The 20,910-nt window shown below is 44.4% G+C and overlaps 1 protein-coding gene across 3 annotated transcripts in view; it reads right to left on the bottom strand.

Moving 5' to 3' along the window:
- Positions 1-399: 399 nt before the first annotated feature.
- The window catches only part of LOC119354384 (chromatin remodeling protein SHL-like), a 21,087-nt gene continuing 576 nt past the window's right edge, over positions 400-20,910 (bottom strand). The window contains exons 1-6 of one of the 3 annotated variants that reach the window (XM_037621117.1): positions 17,594-19,913; positions 13,045-13,393; positions 12,283-12,351; positions 9,454-9,589; positions 3,143-3,294; positions 400-935 (exon numbers count right to left, since the gene is read on the bottom strand). In XM_037621117.1, the coding sequence (XP_037477014.1) occupies positions 3,178-3,294; positions 9,454-9,589; positions 12,283-12,351; positions 13,045-13,393; positions 17,594-17,606 (684 nt within the window). In that variant the 5' untranslated portion in view covers positions 17,607-19,913 and the 3' untranslated portion in view covers positions 400-935; positions 3,143-3,177. Of the gene's footprint in view, positions 936-3,142; positions 3,295-9,453; positions 9,590-12,282; positions 12,352-13,044; positions 13,394-17,593; positions 19,914-20,910 lie in introns of those variants that run through there. The other 2 variants (XM_037621116.1, XM_037621118.1) reach the window with 2 other exon arrangements.

Here is a 20,910-nt window from a genome sequence, read left to right on the forward strand (position 1 = left end):
TGACCAAGAAAATAAGATCATTAACAACATATAAGCTACTCCCTCTGTAAACTAATATAAGAGCGTTTAGATCACTATTTTAGTATTCTAAACGTTCTTATATTAGTTTACGAAGGGAGTAGTATATAGGCTTGACTAAGGATCTATTTGATGTTTAGTATTCCACACATGCATTAAGGTTTTCAGGAACTACCGCAATTTTAGCATAAAATATAAATTTAATCATAAAAATAACAAAATAATAATAACAAGTTTATTATTGCATATTTGCAACAAAACTTTGCAACTATTTAAATGTATAGTTGAATTGCTATTGATATAAACAAATTTGACAAAGAGACCTTACAGTGCCATAAGGTTTCACAAACCCAGTGTTACAAAATCGCAAACATTCTGATATGTAGTGGAGTGTGCTTTATTACCAATCTTTGTCAACATTATGAGACCAATTTTTCCAGCTTTATTAACGATCTTAAGCGACAATAGTTCTATAAAAATTACACAGCTAAATCAAATGCTAAAAATCAGATCCCCTTCTACACAGATACTGCACCACGAGTTGCTCTGAAACAAAGACAAACATTCCACATGGCAACACAAGATTCGACTCTCACAAACGTAAAAGGCTGTTCAGGCCCCATTGCAGAATGGATCACAAGGGATCTTTTTTTTTTTGAGGGAAGATCACAAGGGATCTTGATGGTGCCATACTGCTCAAACTCTGACACTAGCGTCCAAATTCTATTTTCTCCTAATACAACAATCTCAGGTTGCACGTTATGTACACTGCATGCCTGACATTAGAAGGGGTCACAGACTGCCACAAACATCACCACAGACCTCATACTAGAAGGCTATGTAGTTTGTATATCCGTGTGGGAATTCCATCAAATTAATCCAGCCCATCACCTTCTCCGCCTTTTCGACTCCACCAGCTGCACATGTTAGTGTAAATGAATTATGAGCGCATTGATCAGCTATCCAAGAATGATAATCGCAGCTTGTTTACTTGAGAATTTCATGCATATGCTAGACCAGATAACACATTCAACTTTGGATGGGGTTGATTTCCTGTTGGATTTCATTATGTCGTGAACCACCACGGGATTACAAATCTATAAATATATTCTTCTTCTTGATTTTTAAGGCCTCACAACCATGAGATCTTCAATTTGAAAAATGGATCACCCAATTTTAACCAGGTCAACAATTCCTCGACGACCTCTCCTATTAAATTGGACCCTCATAAGTGCCACACGTGTGACACGAAGCAATTCCATCCATACGTGTGGGCTGAAGGAGGAGCCAAACGCCCTTCTAACTACCCATTGTGACACATCAGCATTTTTATTGCTTTCACATATGCATGCAAATAGGAATAAAAACAGATGATGCCAGCGAGAATCTTTTGGGTTTTCAAAGTTTAAAATGTTTTATCTCTTAAATGAAAAATCCGATTGAAAATCCGTTTTTACCATTAAATCCGTCGCCACGAGGACTTCGAAAATAGATCCCATATCGATATGTTTCGACGATATTTTTTGCGGTCAAAAGTTGCCATTTTTATTGCACATAAATTGTCATGGTGTGAAGTTGCCATGATATGTTTCAACAACTTTTTCTTCTATGTTTAAAGTAAATTTTGACAAGTTATAAAAAAGGGATTAAAAAACTAAAATTGCCATGGAGAACTATTAAAATTTGCCATGATCCAAGAAATAATTTTGACATGGTTCATAATTAAAAAGAAATCCGTCGTCAATTACTTTAAAATGCATAGTCAATGACTCAAATTTGCCACGGATCAAAAACTAAAATTGCCATGATGAATTATTTAAATTTGCCATGATACATGCACTAAAATTTACCATGGTTCATAAAAAAAAATTCCATGGTCAAAATACTAGAATTGCCATGGTCAAAATACTAAAATTTTCATGATCTATAAACTAAATTTGCCATGACGAATTACTAAAAATTATCATGATCCACAAATTAAATTTACCGTGGTTAATTACTAAAATTGCCATGGTCAATTAATAAAAAAATGTTATAAAAAGTGTTAAAATACAATGGTAGCTTTCAATCTAGAAAAAAAACTAGATGAAACATATCATCGCAACTTTAGTGTAAACGGTATGGCAACTTCAGTGTAACATCATGGTAACTTCTGGCTAGAAAAAATCATCAAAACATATCTATATGGGATCTAGTTTTGAAGATCTCTTCGAGACAGATTTCATGATGAAAAATGAATTTTTAATCAGATTTTTTATTTAAGAGATAAAAATACTTTTATCTCCGAAAACCAAAAAAAAATCACTGATGTCATCTATTTGATGTGGTAAAATGGATGGCTACGGAAGCGTTTGGACCATGTTGTTTCGTGCCCTACGTGTGACACTTATCATTTGGGATAAAATTCTATTTGAATTCACTATGCACCCTAATTTTGAAGCTCTCCCATTTAATTGAAGTATTCAATTTTGGATTTGGTTCACGGCTTTGAGCGGGTCAACAATTTTTCAAACCTATCAGCAACAACCGGCCTATAAAAACATATCAACCCCGCGCATCCTCTCACCACCTAGAAAAAAAAAGTGCCAATGTGATACTGCAGCACCAATATAGTACAGGCTGCCGCCCATGCAGAAAATTTCGACACATAAGTATGGATCGATTAGCAGATAACACCGAGTAACACCACGGAAGGCCCACCAAAACACCACTATAAATATAAAAAAACACTCCATCGTCTCCCCGACTCACCAAACCAAATACTCCCTTAGTTCCAAAATATAAGGTGTATTAGTTTTTTGAAAAGTGAAAGTTCTTTTAACTTCAACCAAGTTCAAAGCCAAAAATATCAACATCCATAATAAATAAATAAAATATGAGAATTCATTTCATGATAAATCTAATGATACCAATATGATATTATGTATATTGATATATTTCTCTACAAAGTTGGTCAAAATTAAAAAGGTTTGACTTATCAAAAAACTAATACTCCTTATATTTTGAAACAGAGGGAGAACAAAAATTATGAAAACCCAACAACACCAACGGTGCAGCAAAGCGCGCCCAACCGTTCTAGTTTAGGATTATATAAAGAATTTTGGTAGACTAGATTTAACCTTACCCTGAGAAATGAACAAAGAATATGTAATCCCTGATTTATTTTGAACTGATCACCCAAGCTTTCAGTATACAGGTCGTGACATGCATGCTGTGTTCCCTTTTGAAGAGGTCCACCACAGGTCCAAAACAAGCACCGCTGCCATAGCAGCATACCTGGCAGCGTACATTGAGTATTAAGTATTAACTCTGCAAGCCTGGCATCCCAGTCACATGGGCCCACTTATCAGCCCCATCTTCTCGTAGCCAGGAGCACAATCTTGGAGCTAGGGGATGGGATCAATAAAGCGTGCTGGTGGTAGTTGGTACCTAGGCATGAAAAAAGAAAAATATCCGCGGCCAACTATGACAATGGAAATGCAATCAAGGAGCAAGATTCATATTCATGCACACCCACCAACGGTGTAGGTCATGGCCATCCCAGGAAGCACCTGTTGGTCCTTTACGCGTCAAAAAACGACAAATTCCTGCAGGCTCAGGCGTTTGAGGAATGATGTATGTGGCCAAAGCCGTCCGTGCCAACAGCGCTTTGGTGCAACATTTCATCGAGGGGGATAACAGCAGCATTGCTAGGAGCAGAGTGGAGCTGCAGGTGGCTAGGGCAGAAGAGGTAGCAACGATTGTCGCAAGGGTCACCCCGTGCCAGTTAGTTGGATGAACGAGGCTATTAGAACAAATGTGTTGATTGTGTGAGCTCATCAGATCAGAAGAATGATGTATTCAGCCAGAGCCAGCAATGCATGCTTTGTAGACCCCCTGTGAACCTCTATTTTCTTGGCAAGGACCCACCTCTTTTTTTAAAAGTTTAAGGAGAATAAACTGCGGTGTTAAAGTAATTGGGTCTGTGTGCGAAAATGGATAGGAGCTCTCAGGTGCCATGCACCCTATATGAACAGTAAAATCAAAAAAATACTAGTAAATAAAACTGAAATTTTGGGGTATCAAGCCTGGTCGTTCATTCTACTCACGTCCGAAGTTTCGTCAAGAAATGGTATCCGTGGTATTCTTAGTAAGAAAATACAGTCCGACCTATGATTCATTCAAACAGTTCTATTCATATAATCGAAATTTCTCTCTTTTTTGCTGAGAATACCATGGATGTCTTTTCTTCATGAAACTTCACACAGAAGTAGAATGGTCGGCCAGGTTTGATATCCTCAAATTTTAGGATTTGTTTATTTTTTTTAGTATTTTTTTTATTTTACTATTCATACAGGGTGCATGGCATCAGAGAGCTCCTAATCCATGTCCGTGTCTGTGCGAACATAACGCGAAAGTTTAAGCACTGCTAGTGGATTTCACTATGTACCAATTGGTGCGATGATTGTACCAGTGTCACGTGGGGCCAGACTTATAGGCGCAAGGACCCTGCACCACCCTAGTTCTGTTCCAGTTTAATTATAGAGTCCTAGATTTAGGTTAAAGAGTCTGGGTCTTAGTTGGAAAGGTTTAGTCCCGAAGAAGGTTACCCTGCCAACACCCAATTAGAGTTGGAGTCTGTCACGTCATTGTAATAGGCTACTTACAGCCAGGAGTCTGTCACGTCATTGTAATAGGCTACTTATAGCCACCCCTATGGGATCGAGAAAAACAACCAGAAAATAATCTATCTTCTCACCTCGTGCACCTGCGCCTCGGCGCCCCCTCCTCACCTCTTTCTCCAACCATAGGCCGACGAGAGTTTCGCCCTCGTCCTCCGACCTCCCACGACTACAACCTCCGGTCCAATCCAACCCCAGCCCGTGACAACTTGGTATCAACTTCACCTTCGATACCGGCGGCTGCCATGGCCCCTCCGCCGCCCCTTCCGCAAACCCTAGAAGAACTCGCTGCCAAACAACAGGGGGACCATGAAGCTGTGGTCGCGACTCTCACCAGCCTCTCCGATGAAAATCACACCGCGCGGGCTGATCGCGCCGAGGACCGCGCCACCCTCAAGTCCATCACCGAGATGCTCCAGAAGCTCCAGGGTCAGCTCGCCGATACGTCACAGCAACAGCGCTCGCGGAATCTGGCCCTCCTCCGGCTTGAAGGGAAGGGCACGCCTCAACTTGGTGGCCTCGGGCTCATGCAGCCACCTGCGGCTACATCTAACGCCGGGGACAGGGCCGCCCTGTCGGATCCATCCGATTGTGCTCCGCGACTCTACAAAATCGACTTCCCCCTCTTTGACGGGGCGAGCGACCCACGTCCGTGGTTGACACGCTGCAACCTGTCCTTCCTCGGCCAGCGGACGCAGGATTCCGATAAGACGTGGCTCGCCTCCTACCACCTCACTGACGTCGCCACCTTATGGTACAGCCATCTAGACGTAAAGTTGGGCCAGCGGCCAGTCCTGGGGAGAGTTTCAAACACTCATCTCTAACCACTTCAGACTGCCGACACGCGCCAACCCCTTTGGCGAGCTGATCTCCACTTGCCGCTCCGGCACCGTGGCGGAGTACTCCAAGCGTTTCCTCGAGAATCTCTCTCGTGTGCACCCAATTGCCGATGCCGAGGAGCGTGATATCTTCACCAACAATTTGGGCGAGCCCATGAAAACTCAGGTTGAGATCCTTAAACCTGCGACTCTAGACGCGGCTATGGACTTGGCAATTTCGTTCGAGCACCTCAACATTGTCACCGGAGCCACGGCCGCCGCCGCTCAGCCAAGCCGCCAAATTCGCCCCATGGCCAACCCCGGTGCGGTATTGTCTGAATCCTCCAGCTCCACGTCGCCGCTCGTATTCAAAAAGCTCACCCCGGCCAAGATGGACGACCGGCGCGCCAAAGGCCTTTGCTTCAACTGTGACGATAAGTTTGTTCGGGGCCATCACTGCAAACGTCTTTTCTACATCCAGTCAGCAGACGACGAAGAAGAGCCACTAGCGGATTTCCAGGAGGCCACAATCTCGCTTCTTGCTGTCACAGGGATTCCCACCAGCGACACCATGCAGGTCGCTCTTTGTGTCGGGGATCGTGACCTCGTCGCCTAGCTTGATTCCGGTAGCACTCGTAACTTCATCCACGAGGAGATGGCCACTGTCGTGGGGCTGCCCTTCTCCTCCGACCGCCGCCTCGTCGTCACGGTCGCTAATGGTGATAAGGTTACCGGCCGTGGACTCCTCAAGCATGCTGCTATCACGATTGACAAGGAACGCTTCATTGTCGACCTGCATGCCATACCATTGGGCGGATTTGACGTCGTCCTCGGCACGCGCTTCCCCAAAACCTTGGGGCCAATTCTATGGGATTTCAATACCCAATGGATATCGTTTTGGCACAGGGATCACCACGTGGAGTGGTCAGGACTAGGCTCACCAGGACGGCTTGCCCACTTACATGTGTGCGACAGCAAGGACCTGCTCGACAGCCTCCTGGCCGCATTCACAGACGTCTTCGCCGAGCCCCAGGGATTGCCGCCGCCGCGCGCCCATGACCATCATATTCACCTTATTCCAGGGACACAGCCTGTTGCCGTACGGCCTTACCGCTACCCGACTATTCAGAAGGATGAACTGGAGAGACAATGTGCTGAGATGCTGGCTCGTGGCCTTATTCGCCGTAGTTCATCGGCGTTTTCGTCACCCGTCCTACTCGTCAGAAAGCATGATGGTACTTGGTGTTTCTGTATCGACTACCGTGGACTCAACCTTGTCACCATCAAGGACAAGTTTCCTATTCCAGTCGTCGATGAGCTACTAGATGAGCTGAAAGGCGCCCGCTTTTTCACAAAACTGGACCTCCGATCCGGCTACCACCAAGTTCGGATGGCCCCTGAAGATATCCACAAGACGGCGTTCCGCACCCATGAGGGTCTCTTCGAGTTTGTGGTGATGGCATTTGGTCTGACAAATGCTCCAGCGACATTCCAGGCACTAATGAACGAAGTACTCCGTCCCTTCCTTCGTCGCTTTGTGCTTGTTTTCTTTGACGATATTTTGATATACAGCTCCTCCTGGTCGGATCACCTTCGTCATGTCAAGCTCGTCTTGGAGGCTATGCGCACACATCAGCTTTTCCTCAAGCGTTCCAAGTGCTCATTTGGGGAGGAATCCATGGCTTACCTTGGGCACGTCATCTCTGCAGCAGGAGTTGCCATGGACAGCAATAAGGTCCTCGCCGTGGTTGACTGGCCAGTTCCGCGCACTGTTCGTGTTGTGCGTGGTTTCTTGGGTCTTGCAGGCTACTACCGCAAATTCATCCGGGGTTTTGGCACCATTGCAGCACCCCTCACGGCGCTACTCAAGAAAGATGGGTTTCCCTGCACATCTGAGGCAGTCACCGCGTTCGACACTCTCAAGACTGCACTCACCACCGCACCGGTGCTCCAGCTACCGGACTTTGCAGTTCCGTTTATTGTGGAGTGTGATGCATCTGGGTCTGGTTTCGGTGCGGTACTGCATCAAGATGGCGGGCCAATTGCCTATTTTAGCAAAACCATAGCTCCTCGACATGCCTCTCTAGCCGCTTACGAGCGGGAGCTCATTGGTCTAGTTCAAGCCGTGCGCCATTGGCGGCCATACCTCTGGGGCCGCGCCTTCGTCGTCAAAACTGACCACTACAGTCTCAAGTTTCTGCTGGACCAACGCCTTGCACAATACCACAACATCATTGGGTGGGCAAGCTCTTGGGCTTTGACTTCACCGTGGAATACAAACCAGGCCGCCACAACATCGTCGCCGACGCGCTCTCTCGCCATGATGTTCCTACAAGCCACGCCTGTGCCATCCAGGGGACTTCTTTTGATCTATTTGAAGCCCTCCGGCAGGCTGCACACACAGACCCGGCGCTTGTTACATTGAGGGAACAACTGGAGTCTGGCGAGTTGGGGCTGCCTTGGGCTCTAGTCGATGGCATTGTTACCTTTCAGCAGCAGGCTTATGTGCCGCCCTCGTCACAGCTGGTAGCGGAGGTCCTGGCTGTGGCTCACATGAGTTCTGCCTTCCACCCGCAGTCAGATGGACAATCGGAGGCAGTGAATCGCGTCATCACTATGTACCTTCGTTGCATCACTGGGGATCGCCCACGCCAGTGGCTCCAATGGTTGCCGTGGGCCGAGTTCTGCTACAACACTTCATATCATTCAGCGTTGAAGGACACACCTTTCAAGGTGGTTTATGGACAGGACCCCCCGTCTCTCCGGGACTATACTCCGGGCGAAATTCGCAATCAGGCGGTAGAACGGCAGATCATCGACCGCGACCAGTTCTTAATAGATGTCCGCAAGCGTGTCCTTCAAGCAGCACAGCAGTACAAGCATTACTATGATGACAAGCATCGGGCCCTTTCCTTTGATGTTGGGGAGTGGGCTTGGCTCCGTCTGCAGCACCGCCCAGCGGCATTCCTCGGAACAGGCGCAAAAGGCAAATTGGCACCCAAATACTATGGGCCTTTCAAGGTCCTCGCTAAAATTGATACAGTTGCTTACCATCTGGAGTTACCCCCTCGCACCCGCATTCATAATGTCTTCCATGTCGGGGTACTGAAGAAATACCATGGTCCGCCTCCTGAAGGTCCGCCCATGCTCCCTCCGCTGTTTCAGGGTCGAGTACATCCAACTCCCGTCCAGGCATTGCGTGCTCGTATTGCTCGCGGTATACAGCAGGTGCTGATTCAATGGGAGGGACAGCCTGCGTCTGCTGCTTCTTGGGAGGATGTCCCAGCCTTCCGCGACCGTTATCCAAGTTTCCAGCTCGAGGACAAGCTGTTTCAGAATGGAGGGGGAGATGTCATGTGGGGCCAGACTTATAGGCGCAAGGGCCCTGCACCACCCTAGTTCTGTTCCAGTTTAATTATAGAGTCCTAGATTTAGGTTAAAGAGTCTGGGTCTTAGTTGGAAAGGTTTAGTCCCGAAGAAGGTTACCCTGCCAACACCCAATTAGAGTTGGAGTCTGTCACGTCATTGTAATAGGCCACTTACAGCCAGGAGTCTGTCACGTCATTGTAATAGGCTACTTATAGCCACCCCTATGGGATCGAGAAAAACAACCAGAAAATAATCTATCTTCTCACCTCGTGCACCTGCGCGCGGCACCCCCTCCTCACCTCTTTCTCCAACCATAGGCCGACGAGAGTTTCGCCCTCGTCCTCCGACCTCCCACGACTACAACCTCCGGTCCAATCCAACCCCAGCCCGTGACAACCAGTTTGACTGCAGAACAGACCTCTCCTTTCATAATTAAGCTAACCATGCTTTAACATTGTCACAGATTATGTGCATTCTCAGTTTTCACTAATACGAACTAAATTTGCATAATTCATATTTGTTTATCATCATTTCAGATAACAAACCAGACAAAACACCAGCGATAATAAAGCAAGTGTCATAGTTACCTTTTCTTCTGACTCTGCCGTGGCTTCATGAAAATTCTCAGTTGTCTTCCCATTTTCAGCAGTACAGCTCTGGCAGAAAAAGTGTTCTCGTTTCTTTGCTTCTTTAATGGTCATTCCAATACAAGAAGGGTGAAACCTGAAAAACAAAAGCAGCAGTTATAACCTCAAGTTCAAAGGGACTCGAATTCCTGGAGGCAGATGATTACTTAGCACGCACAGATGCACCAACAGAGACCGGAATAGATGGAAAAGAAAACATATTTGTTTGAACAAACAAAAAATTATGGTGCACCCTATTTATGTACACACACTATTCAAGAACTAACCAGGCATACTCTGCACATTAAAACTACAAAAAAAAATATCATTCTATATGTCCCGATTGACTACTTGCTTTTTGCCACCATTTAGAATAGACAAACACTAACAATTAGCTTAACATGCACTCGCAAGCAGTGTAAGGACTTGTTGACAGAAGGTTATAGAGTCAAGGCATTAATTTATGCAATGTCACCAATTAAATAAATTAAATTCTGGATCTAAATACAAAAACAATAGTACCTCACAGGAAAATGAATGCACATGCTGCTGACTCATGCTTGTTATGGAAACATACCCTGAGTTATGGAAACATGGACATGGAAAATAGAATCACATAAGCTCGTTTAATAATTCAGTTAGGCGCAATGGGGTCAGATATTTCAGCTAATAGTTTGTAATCACTCTCCAAAATTCCCTATATGTGAGCCAGAAACTATAAAATCATTAAATCACATGCAGCTCCAGAATTTGAGCCGAAGCACAGTTCAGGGTCCTAATATAAAGAAAAATCAGAATGTCGTTTTTGGTATTTGGGGCTATTGACCATCAAGGGGAGAGAAAGTGTGGCAAAAATAGAGTTGCACCTAGGGGTGGGCATATAACCCAAAACCAATTTAACCTGGACCAAAGCCGAAGTGACCGAAACCGAAACCTTTGGTACTGAGCTTGGTTAGCAATTTTTAAAAACCAAATTAAGTTCGGTGATTTCGGTATGTACCCTCGGTCCATCAAACTGACCGAAGCACCGACGCCCTACCCCTAATTCCTCTCTTCCCAGCTGCCGCACCCCACAGAACTGGCGCCGCCTCCTTCCAAAACGCTGCTCGTCCCAAATCGCCTCCTCCCAAAATCACAGCACAGATCAATCCTTGCCCTCCCCAAGACCGCAAGTCTCGCGTGCGTGATCTGTACCTTCCATGGCCGCTTGATTTCTTGTCTCCCAAGCACTGTATATGAGTTGTGAATCACTGCAGCCCGATGCATCACTGCGCCGCCTGCCCGCCCAAATCCCTGGCCCCGGGCCGCGACAACATCAGGTCCATTTCCGCACAGGAAGAAGAAAGTTGGCTGCTGCAAGCCATGGCAAGTGGCTGGACGGATTCTGTATCGAACGCTGCTGCTTGCCTGCAACATAAGTAGTTGAATTATATTCGGTCATATTCTTGATTCCATCCAGATCCAAGTTCATGATTTGATCCTAGTTGTGATGTGTACCGTCCTTGTCTGAATCAAGGTTTGCTTTGTGTTCTAGATGTCTTCCGAGATAGGAGTCTCATGCTATTGTTCCCATGGACAAGGAGGGTGAAATAAGGAGGCTTGAAAGCATATGGCTGCAAGATCAGAGATGTGTAACCATTTCAAGAAGATCAAGGTTGATGGTGTTTGCAGAAGGCAAAATGCAACTACTGCGAGACCGACATCGCCACTCATCCGATCATCAATGGTACATCTGCTTTGCACAAGCACTTTCATGTTTGCAGGTGTAATCCTCATAAGAATATAGGTGAGATAAGCAAGCTGTGCTGCAAGTAAATCATCCATGAAGGTTGAAGAATAAGCAATAAAGCTTGAAGTTTAGAAGATGGGAGATTGGCAGATGGCAGCGGCGCAACACTACTGATCCAGTGCGCTTCCTGCTGCTTGTCTTCTTCTATTTCGTTTTATCAAACTGAAGTGTTAAGTCAGACTTGTCAATGCTGTCGTGTGTGCTAAACTACAGCTGGTTTGCTGGTGCTGTCTGTTGAGTCGAATTTGCTATGTTTATGCCCAGTTTATGTTAATTATCTCAAAGTTAGTCTCTGTCACTTGTTTACTGTCATTCTTATTTGTCAAGGAACTGTGTGGTACAGGGTATATGCTGGCAAAAATTTCTGTACATAATTTGCAGCTAATCGCCTGTACCAACCCAGCCATTTTTCTATACATAATTTGCAGTTGATCACCTGTACCAACCCAACCTGATCACCTGTAAGCCTACATGTTGTCTCTACGATTAGCTGCAGTTCAGCTCTACTTGAAACAATGATTTATCGCCTACCTTTTATACCTCATGTCTAATATCAAAAAGACAAGACACACACCTCCATTTGTACACAAAACAGAATGATATAAAATGCACCAGAGCGGAAAAGGTATAACTATGTCATCATGAACCAATTATACAAAATACACATGGAATGGAGGTCATCATCAAAGTATCAAGGTGATGATGACCTTTTCAAAATGAACCGCAACAGAATGATACAAAATGAACCAGAGGAACCGACACCCGTGACTTTGAAAAGTTAATTTGTACTACCTCCGTAAAGAAATATAAGAGCGTTTAGATCACTAAAGTAGTGATCCAAACACTCTTATACTCCCTCCGTTCCAAATTACTCGTCGCAGAAATGAATGTATCTAGAACTAAAATACATCTAGATACATCCATTTCTGCGACGAGTAATTCGGAACGGATGGAGTATTTCTTTACAGAGGGAGTATTTTTCAAATATACGATTTACTCACCAGTCAGAGCATTCCTCACATTGGATCATAAGGTCATCAGGATTGTACGGCATCTCACACTTGCAAAACCTGTCACATTGTAGAGAAAGACACGATAATAACAGTAAACAAGAGATTCTGATTCAAAGACTGTACAGAAATCGAACATGCAAATAAGGGAGGCACGCAAAGCCTAGCAAGAAAGAGGGATTTGATTGAGATTACATACAAGAGTGGAAGAAAATAGACTTTGATCAAATATTATAAAACAAGAAGCACGATTTAATGGGACAACAAACAGCAACAACTTTTTCCCAAATATAGCTGCTATAGCAAACAAGGGATTACTCTTCGATTGTGGACAATATAAGCCTGATACACATGCTAAAGCATGCATTGTGTACCACGAGCCCAACACATGAAATGCCAACAACTGTTGACATAAACCTTGCATTTTTTTTATGTCCCTTCCTATTGCCTTACATGCAAGAAAATAGTTGTGTTGCCTCTTTAGGAAAATAACTAAAACAGGCCAATAGATGGGTTGTGAATATGCAAAAAATTATCATCATATCATCAAGGGTACAAACTTGATAACCTTTGGGATAAATATAGACATCATTCATGAACAAAACTAGGAAAACTATTTATAGTCAATATCATCGTAAAGTTAGGAATGCATCACTTATATAATGAACTGTCATGCCAAAAAACTAAATTACACAGTGCATTGAGTATCCATCTACCAACAATAAAACATTAGAGGTTGCATTGGATTCTTACACAGCTATACGGTCGGGCACGAAACTGCCAGATGCTGATTTGTAGTCAAAGCGACAGAAGAAGTCCTCGGCATTCACAGAATCAAGCTTTGTGTAGCTACGGAAGCTGTGGACATTGCATTTTCCCTCTATTGTGTCAGCACTCTGTACATCATAGTGGTCAGAGAGGAATACCTCTTTGGAACCATGAAATGGTCGCCTCCCACCAATGGATTCTTCTGGACGATAGTACCATCGAACCCGTACTCTCACATTTGTGCCTCGAGACCCTGCTGCCTCAATGGACTCAACTTTTGCCACATATGGTGGCTTTGATGTATCAGCTGATCTCATTAGCACACAGTCCCCAGCTGAAAGAAACACGTGGGAAAATCAGACAAAAGCCAGATTAGTCTTAATTGGTTCGTTTTGAAAAGGTCATCATCAAAATATCAAGGTAATGCCGGATCACAATGAGATAGTGATATTATGGAGCATGGAAAAGTGAGGTCAATACAGCAAGACATACATTCAGCAATAAAATGGACATCAAAGCATCCATATTCTCATATCATTACACATCTGGATAGGTGCAAAAAGTAACGGTTCACTGTCCCTGTTTTTTACCTTCTGTGCAACATTTCTAAGACTCAAAAAATAGAATGTCAAAAGTATACATCCTACCACCCGGTGGTAGTTACCCTCACATCTTAAATACTAGCGTGTGATAGTATATATACTACTCCCTCTGTTCACTTTTATAAGTCCTTGAAGACATTTGAGACAACATGTAAAACAGCCTATTTTCAGTTGTCTGAAATGACTTATAAAAGTGAACGGAGGGAGTACTTTATCATTCTCAGTATGTTTATATACTAGTATATCTAAGATTTTTCAAAGCGAGATCTATGAAAAACTTGCATGTCAGTCCATACTTTTTAGTTTATTTTGAAAATACTTTCATATTTGTAAGTATAAAAAGATAATACTAATAAATTGTCCATACGACCAAAATATTGTTATACATACTACATACTACACGTACATACTCTCGGTTTTAACATATACTACATACAACATACTCCCTCCGTTTCCAAATATAAGTCTTTCTAGAGATTTCAACAAGTGACTACATACGGAGCAAAATAAATGAATCTATACTCTAAAATATGTCTACATACATCCGCATGTTGTAGTCTATTTGAAATGTCTAAAAAGACTTGTATTTAGGAACAGAGGGATAACAAAACTCATGTGAGGGTAACTACCACCGGGTGGTAGGAAATATTTGTCCAAATACGTCACATCCCCAATATGTCCTAATTTGTCCTAAAGTATTGTTATATATATGTCAGCAGTACAGGGGCAGGCACCTCTCTCAAGATGGATAAGGCGGGTCACGATCACGTACCGAAGACAGGCACCGGTTGGCACGGCTCGGGGCCTTGGTGGATGGACAAGCCCTGAGCACCAAGACCCCTGGGACCCGTCCGTAAATTTCCTCGTGGAAGCAGTGGGCCTCCCGGTGGGTCCCCAGGGCAAGTTGCAAACATATGAGTTTATGTGCCATTGGCAGAAATATATCTCCCTACTATGCTTCCCTCTCACGCCTATGCTTCCTTCGCATGGCGAAGAGAAAAAATAGAGTGAGCCACGCACACACATCCCATGCCTCCATCTCCGCCATCACCACTGATACCCTCCTCGCGGTGACGCCCACCCACGATCTCCCCTCTCCTCTTGCAAACCACCTGATCTCACGGGCTCTTAGGAGCTGTTTCTTCATCCGTTCCGGCCCCCACTGCCCCTCTCCTCTTTCCCCTCACTCCCTCCCATGTCTGCCTGTGGGTCCTACATGGCCCGCCGCCTATATCACCATCAAGCGGCCAACTCTCCGGCACCATCCCCGCCTCCCCACCTCCATCTACGGATCCTGAGGTGAAGACGCCCGTGTGCACCCGTCAGCTAGCCATGTGCCTACCTAAGGCCCAACTGTTAGTATTGTGGTTACAAACATACTTCTGTTTGTCCATCAGTTTGGGGGTGAAATGCATAACTGAGTTGTAGTTTGACGCCAGCAAGACGTACAATCTTGGTCCAAAAATCGCTGGTAAATACTGGGTCGCGATCACTGACAATGGACGACAGAAATCCATGAAGACGGACTATGTTAGCAAAGAAGGCCTTGGCAACAGAGCTAGCAAAGTATGAATGTCCCAAAGCAATGAAGTGGCTATATTTCGAGAAACCGTCGACAACAATCAAGATGACCGACTTACCACCAACCGTCCGAGGGCCCTCCACAAAGTCCATGGAAATGTCTATCCAAACATGCTGAGGGGCCAGAAGGGGTTGGAGAAGGCCACGGAGATGCAAATGCCCAGTCTTGTTGCGTTGGCACACGACAAAACACCGCACAATCTCCTCCACCACCGCTTGCATGGGAGGGATGTAAAAATTGTCACTCAACCGGGAAGTGTCTTTCGAACACCCTCATGACCTAAGTCATGGGCATCTGCCAAGAATGCAAGAAGGCAAAGTGAGGTCAGTGTGACGTAGACTCGTCCTTTATGGAGAATGAGGTCATCGGTGACGCTCCGAGCCCTGCAGCCATCCCTGCTTCAATGGAGTCACTTCGTGTTGTAAGGTCTGCAGTAGTGTCAATTTCTTGGTGCGGATCATCAAAAGGTTGAAACTGAGGACATGAGAGCAAAGACAGCCCTAGCTCACGCCTGGAGAGAGCATCAGCCACTGTATTTTGACGGCTTGGTAGATACTCCATAGTGAAGTCATATCCCAGCAGCTTGCTTACCCATTAATGTCGCGAAATGGTGGGAAGGTGTTGGTCAATCAAGTACTTCGGGTTACAGTGGTTCGTTCTTATTTTGATGCTCCGGCCCCACAAGTACAGACTCCAACGTCACTAAACTTTCACCAATCCAATCAGCTTACTCTCACAAGCTACTAGCTTGGCATGGCATGTGCCACCGCCCTGCTGAAGAAAGCAAGAGGTATGCCCCTTGGTGTACCAGGGCTTCAAAGTCCGTGCCAGATGCATCACAATCCACCAAGAACGGAGAGTCAAAGTGTGGTAGCTGCAACACAGGTGCTGCTGCGAGGCCCTGCTTGAGCGTGCAAAAGGCCGCATTGGCCCCTGAGGACCACATAAAACCTTCTTTCTTGACGAGCTTGGTCGATGGAGCTGAGAGCACACCGTGCTCCTAGATGAACTTGTGATAATACCCATTAAGCCCAAGGAACCCGCGAAGGGCACGGACACTTCGTGGTTTTGACCATGCCTCCACCGCTTCCACCTCAGTAAGGTCCATAGCGACGCCGTTTGCTGAGATGATATGGTCCAAATAGGCCACCTTGCGCTCACCAAAGAAGCACTTGGAATGCTTCAGGAATAACTGACATTGCTGGAGGAAAAGCAAGACAACACACAGATGACGAAGGTATTCTGTCCAAGACTTGCTGCAGATCAAAATATCATCAAAGGAAACGTGTACAAATTTCTGAAGAAAAGGACAAAGAAAAACATTCATCAAAGCTTGGAGCGTGACTTGTGTGTTGGTGAGAGGCCAAAAGGCATCACCAAGAACTTGTAATGGCTGTGATGCGAGCGAAAGGTGGACATCTTGGCTTGGCTCGTGCATGCACTTGATGATATGTAACACTCATAGTCTTGGTTGTTCTAGGATCACTTCTTGATCACAGTTGCTCGATCGTGCCTTTGCCTTCTCTTCTCGCTCTCATTTGCGTATGTTAGCCACCATACATGCTAGTACAAGCTCGGGTGAGCCTCTGTTGGCATCGCTCCTTTAGAAGGAGTGGTCCGAGAATTATAAGAAGGAACTCGTCTGTCGAGCCAAGGACTCCGGATCCGGGGTTGTTATCGTCAGGAAGGTCATCCTCGGCATAGAAGACCAGTTCGGGGGCTACTGGCGGTGTCCTCGGGGGCTACTGGCGGTGTCCTGGATTGAGGATGCTAACCTAGTCGGCCCATGATCCTTGGGTTGGGCCGATGGACCCTCATTCATGGTCAAGACAGACTCCGGAGGCCGTATGCAGGAGGCGTGATCAAGACTACCTCCATCGTAGACTTGACGTATACTCCAAGAGCTCTCCTGCCGCCTTGCTCCTAGATACCGACCTTGTAACCCTAGATACCCTCCCTGGCGTGTATACAAGTCATAGGGTTTAGCCCGTAGAGGGGATATCAACACAATATCATTCACCTAGCTCTAGAATTAGACCACATATTACGATCTCGAGGTAGATCAACTCTGTACTTGATACCTCTCCACTAATATAAACAAGAACAGGACGTAGGGTTTTACCTACATCAAGAGGGCCCGAACCTGGGTAAAACATCATCTATTTGTTCTTGTTACCATCTGACCGAGATCCACATCTCGGGACCCCCTACCCCGAGGTCTACCAGTTTTGACACCGACAAATACCATCATTAAGTTGGTGGTAGTCCACACAAAACCACCATGTGCCATCCAGTTTCTTAACAACAATCGCCGGGGAAGAAAATTCAAGGTTACTTTCTCAGATGATACCTTGTTGGAGCATATCCTCGCATTGGCGTTCAATCTCATCCTTCTAGAACTCAGGGTAACAGTATAGGTGAACTGCAATAGGGGATGTTCCTGGCAGGAGCCGAATGCGATGGTCGCACATGCGCGCCGATGGTATGCTACACGGCTTATCAAATAGTGCCTTGAACCCTTGCAGAAGTACGACCATGGAGAAGAAAATTAGGAAGTTGGAGAATCAGCTAAACCCGCTAGCACCAACACCGTTGCTTGTCCCGGCAGCTATAGTAGAGGAAGAAGAGGCCATGAAAAAGGTGCTCTACCACACTAATGGAGAGAAGGCCAGTACGAGTTGAGTTCATACAATTCAATGGACGATAAATGTTTACCATGGTCATTTAACAGTCAAAATCTGTTTTCCTCACCACAAATCAGATCACTAAATATCTAATATAATGAATTTATCAAGCCCACTATGGATTGTAGTAAATTCTCCACCTTCACTACTGATGTCATAGTCGACTGTTGGCAGTTTCATGCTATATATAGCAAAACGTATTATTTGCCTAATTACTCGGTGTATGGATAAGTATATAATTAAATGGCAGTTAAGGACTTCAGTTATGTACAAGGCCATGTAAAGTGCATTTATGATATACTAAGAGATAGGGTGTCTGGTAATTGTTATTCAGAATATTGCATAGTTGTAAGTTGCATGCCATAACACAAATGCACAATAAAGGGAATTTAATTGACACATAATTTAGAGTGGTAATCTTATATACCTAAGAGATTCATCCCCCTAACCTATTTATCTTAACATGCAAGCTATCCACCTCACCACACAAGCCCCACACATGTATTACTTCATTTCCTAGACATGCACCCATCCCACGTCAGCAATCTAGCCAGGTAAGCAAAACTGAACATGTACATGCATGTCATTCGTCCAGTTTGGACCGTCCCTTTCTCTTTCCAACCATACATTAGCGACCGAGCCCTCTCTCTGATACAGAAAAAAATATAACCAAGCCCTTTCTCTCAGAAAAAAGAAGAAACTTCTCCTCACCGCATGAGGGCCCTCCTGCGACTCCAACCACCGTCAGCTCGCGTCCGACAGCTCTATGGGTCGGATCGCCTCCAATCTTTCTCCACGGAAACTCTCCATATTCTTGACGCTAATTACTCTCCCACAATTGATTCCCGTCTCCCTCTTCACCTTCTCCACTGAATGCCATTCTTCTACCTCCCATTACCTCTTTGCAGCAAAGAAGCAGATGAATTTCATTCTTCCTCCTCATGGAGGAGTATCCCGATTCATTGTGGGTGGCTCATCGGTTCTACCTTGCTGTATACTACAGGTCCCCGGTCGGTCTCATCTCAGGAGTTCAAGAAAGAGGCTAGGAGGAGTAGGCCGTGAGGATTCCACTATCGGTCACCCGAGCTCTCCGCAGATCGAGGAGGGAGATTAACAGGTGGATTTTGTTTAGGCGCAACTTGGATGCAGATCTTCCTTGGGGAACATAAGGGAGACGAGGACAACAATCCAAAGAGGGTCAATAGTGAGGCACCAATTGGCCATATACCAGGAAAGCCAGTGAGATTGATGGGATGAATCTGAAGTCTCTGTTGTTGAAACGCATAGCCTGTTGGTGCCGCACGTCGTAGCCACATCTGCAGTCATTGTCGTTGGTTGCGACCTGTTCCAATCCCCTTTCCATACCAGTTTCTTCCAGATCCCTCCTACCCGACTTCCTCTACTCTGATGCTTCTTTATTGTATCCTGCACTTGACTGTAAATTAGTTTTCTTGCGCCTTCCTTGAGTTTTTTCAGAGACGAATCGAAGTTGGAATTATGAGTCACACGCGTGTGTTATCATATAAGTATTTCCCAAACTCAATATATCAGCAGGTTATCAGCACTATAGTCCTCTATCATTTGCAATAATATATGCATCGAACCAAATTCATCATTCATTTCAGTTCCTTAATCCTTGATCACTGTAACTTTATTGAGTCTCAAAGTCATTTTGTTTATTTATGTAATTTGTGCTTGATCTTAAACCATTGCCAATTGGAGATTTGGTTTTAAGTGATCAGTACTGCCACGGTTCATGACCATACAGTTACTAATTTTTTTGAGAAGAGAAGCTCTGATCTATACTTCTACTATTGCTTTTCCTGTCCTCTGTGCAGATTCTGTTCTCGGTGTGTATTCTTTTCTGATGTCCATCAACGAGTTGTCTGATTAAAATCAAAGCAGGTTAGCCATCTTGCTTAGTATGTACTATTGTCATCTAGGATTTTTTAGTCTGATGCATATATTCAAGAAGCTTGCAATTGCAAAAGTTTTTTCACAGCGCTAATACACACACTACCAATTGTACTATGACCACATTCTTATTCTTCCAATTTATGGTTATGTTATTCTTACATTTGTGTACTAAGTTCATCTTTCTTTGTTTTAAGCTACCCTATTTCTCCTTGAGAGTAACATATAACATATACATGTGATGCTAAAACTGGTAAACAAAGATCGTGCTTACAGACTTGCCAACACATGGTGTATTTTTGGGTATGTGCAGGTTGTCTTTCAGGCCAGTAAAAGTATTTTTATTGTTTCGGTCGTTTGTTGTAAATTGATTTGTATATATGGTAATATGGAATTTGGTTATCCTATTTAGTTTATTAAAGTCTCGCCATCATGTTTTGTTGTACATTTGTTGGTAGTACAATCAACTCTGGATAATTGCAAGAGAAGTAAACTATATTCCTTTTGGATTGCAACTATATATATCTTCTTTCTACAATATACCAAGTTTACTTACATTGGTTATTTTAATATGTATGTCTAAAGTAGAATGGAATTTCCACATTTTCTATGTGTCCTCTAAGAATGCACCGCGTGAATTATGAGCATTGCATACTAATATCCCGCAGCAACGCGCGGGGAATCATCTAGTTCATAAAGGTCATAACAGAACAACAGAGCTTCCTATGTGTAACCTATTCTACCCAACTTAATTCAAGCGGACTGCATGTGCACGAGCACATAAGACACACTATCCAACTTGAAATTTTGAAGATACAAAATTTGGCCACAGACATAGAAAACTTGAGTTTTAATGCGGAGCACTGTCATCGGTGGTAACCAATTGATCTATCATTTTGTAAAATTCAAAAAACACAGCAAAAATGATGTGTTAAAATGTCCTTTCAAGTTTCAATGTGCTAATTTCTTCTTGAGCTGGCTAGCAATCCAGCTTATCCCCGAAGTGAACAGCAAAAAATATTTCTGTGTTCACCATGGTTCAAACAACACGTCAACTAAAATGTCCCAA

This window comes from Triticum dicoccoides, chromosome 2A (assembly GCF_002162155.2).
Source record: "Triticum dicoccoides isolate Atlit2015 ecotype Zavitan chromosome 2A, WEW_v2.0, whole genome shotgun sequence".
Classification (NCBI taxonomy): domain Eukaryota; kingdom Viridiplantae; phylum Streptophyta; class Magnoliopsida; order Poales; family Poaceae; genus Triticum; species Triticum dicoccoides.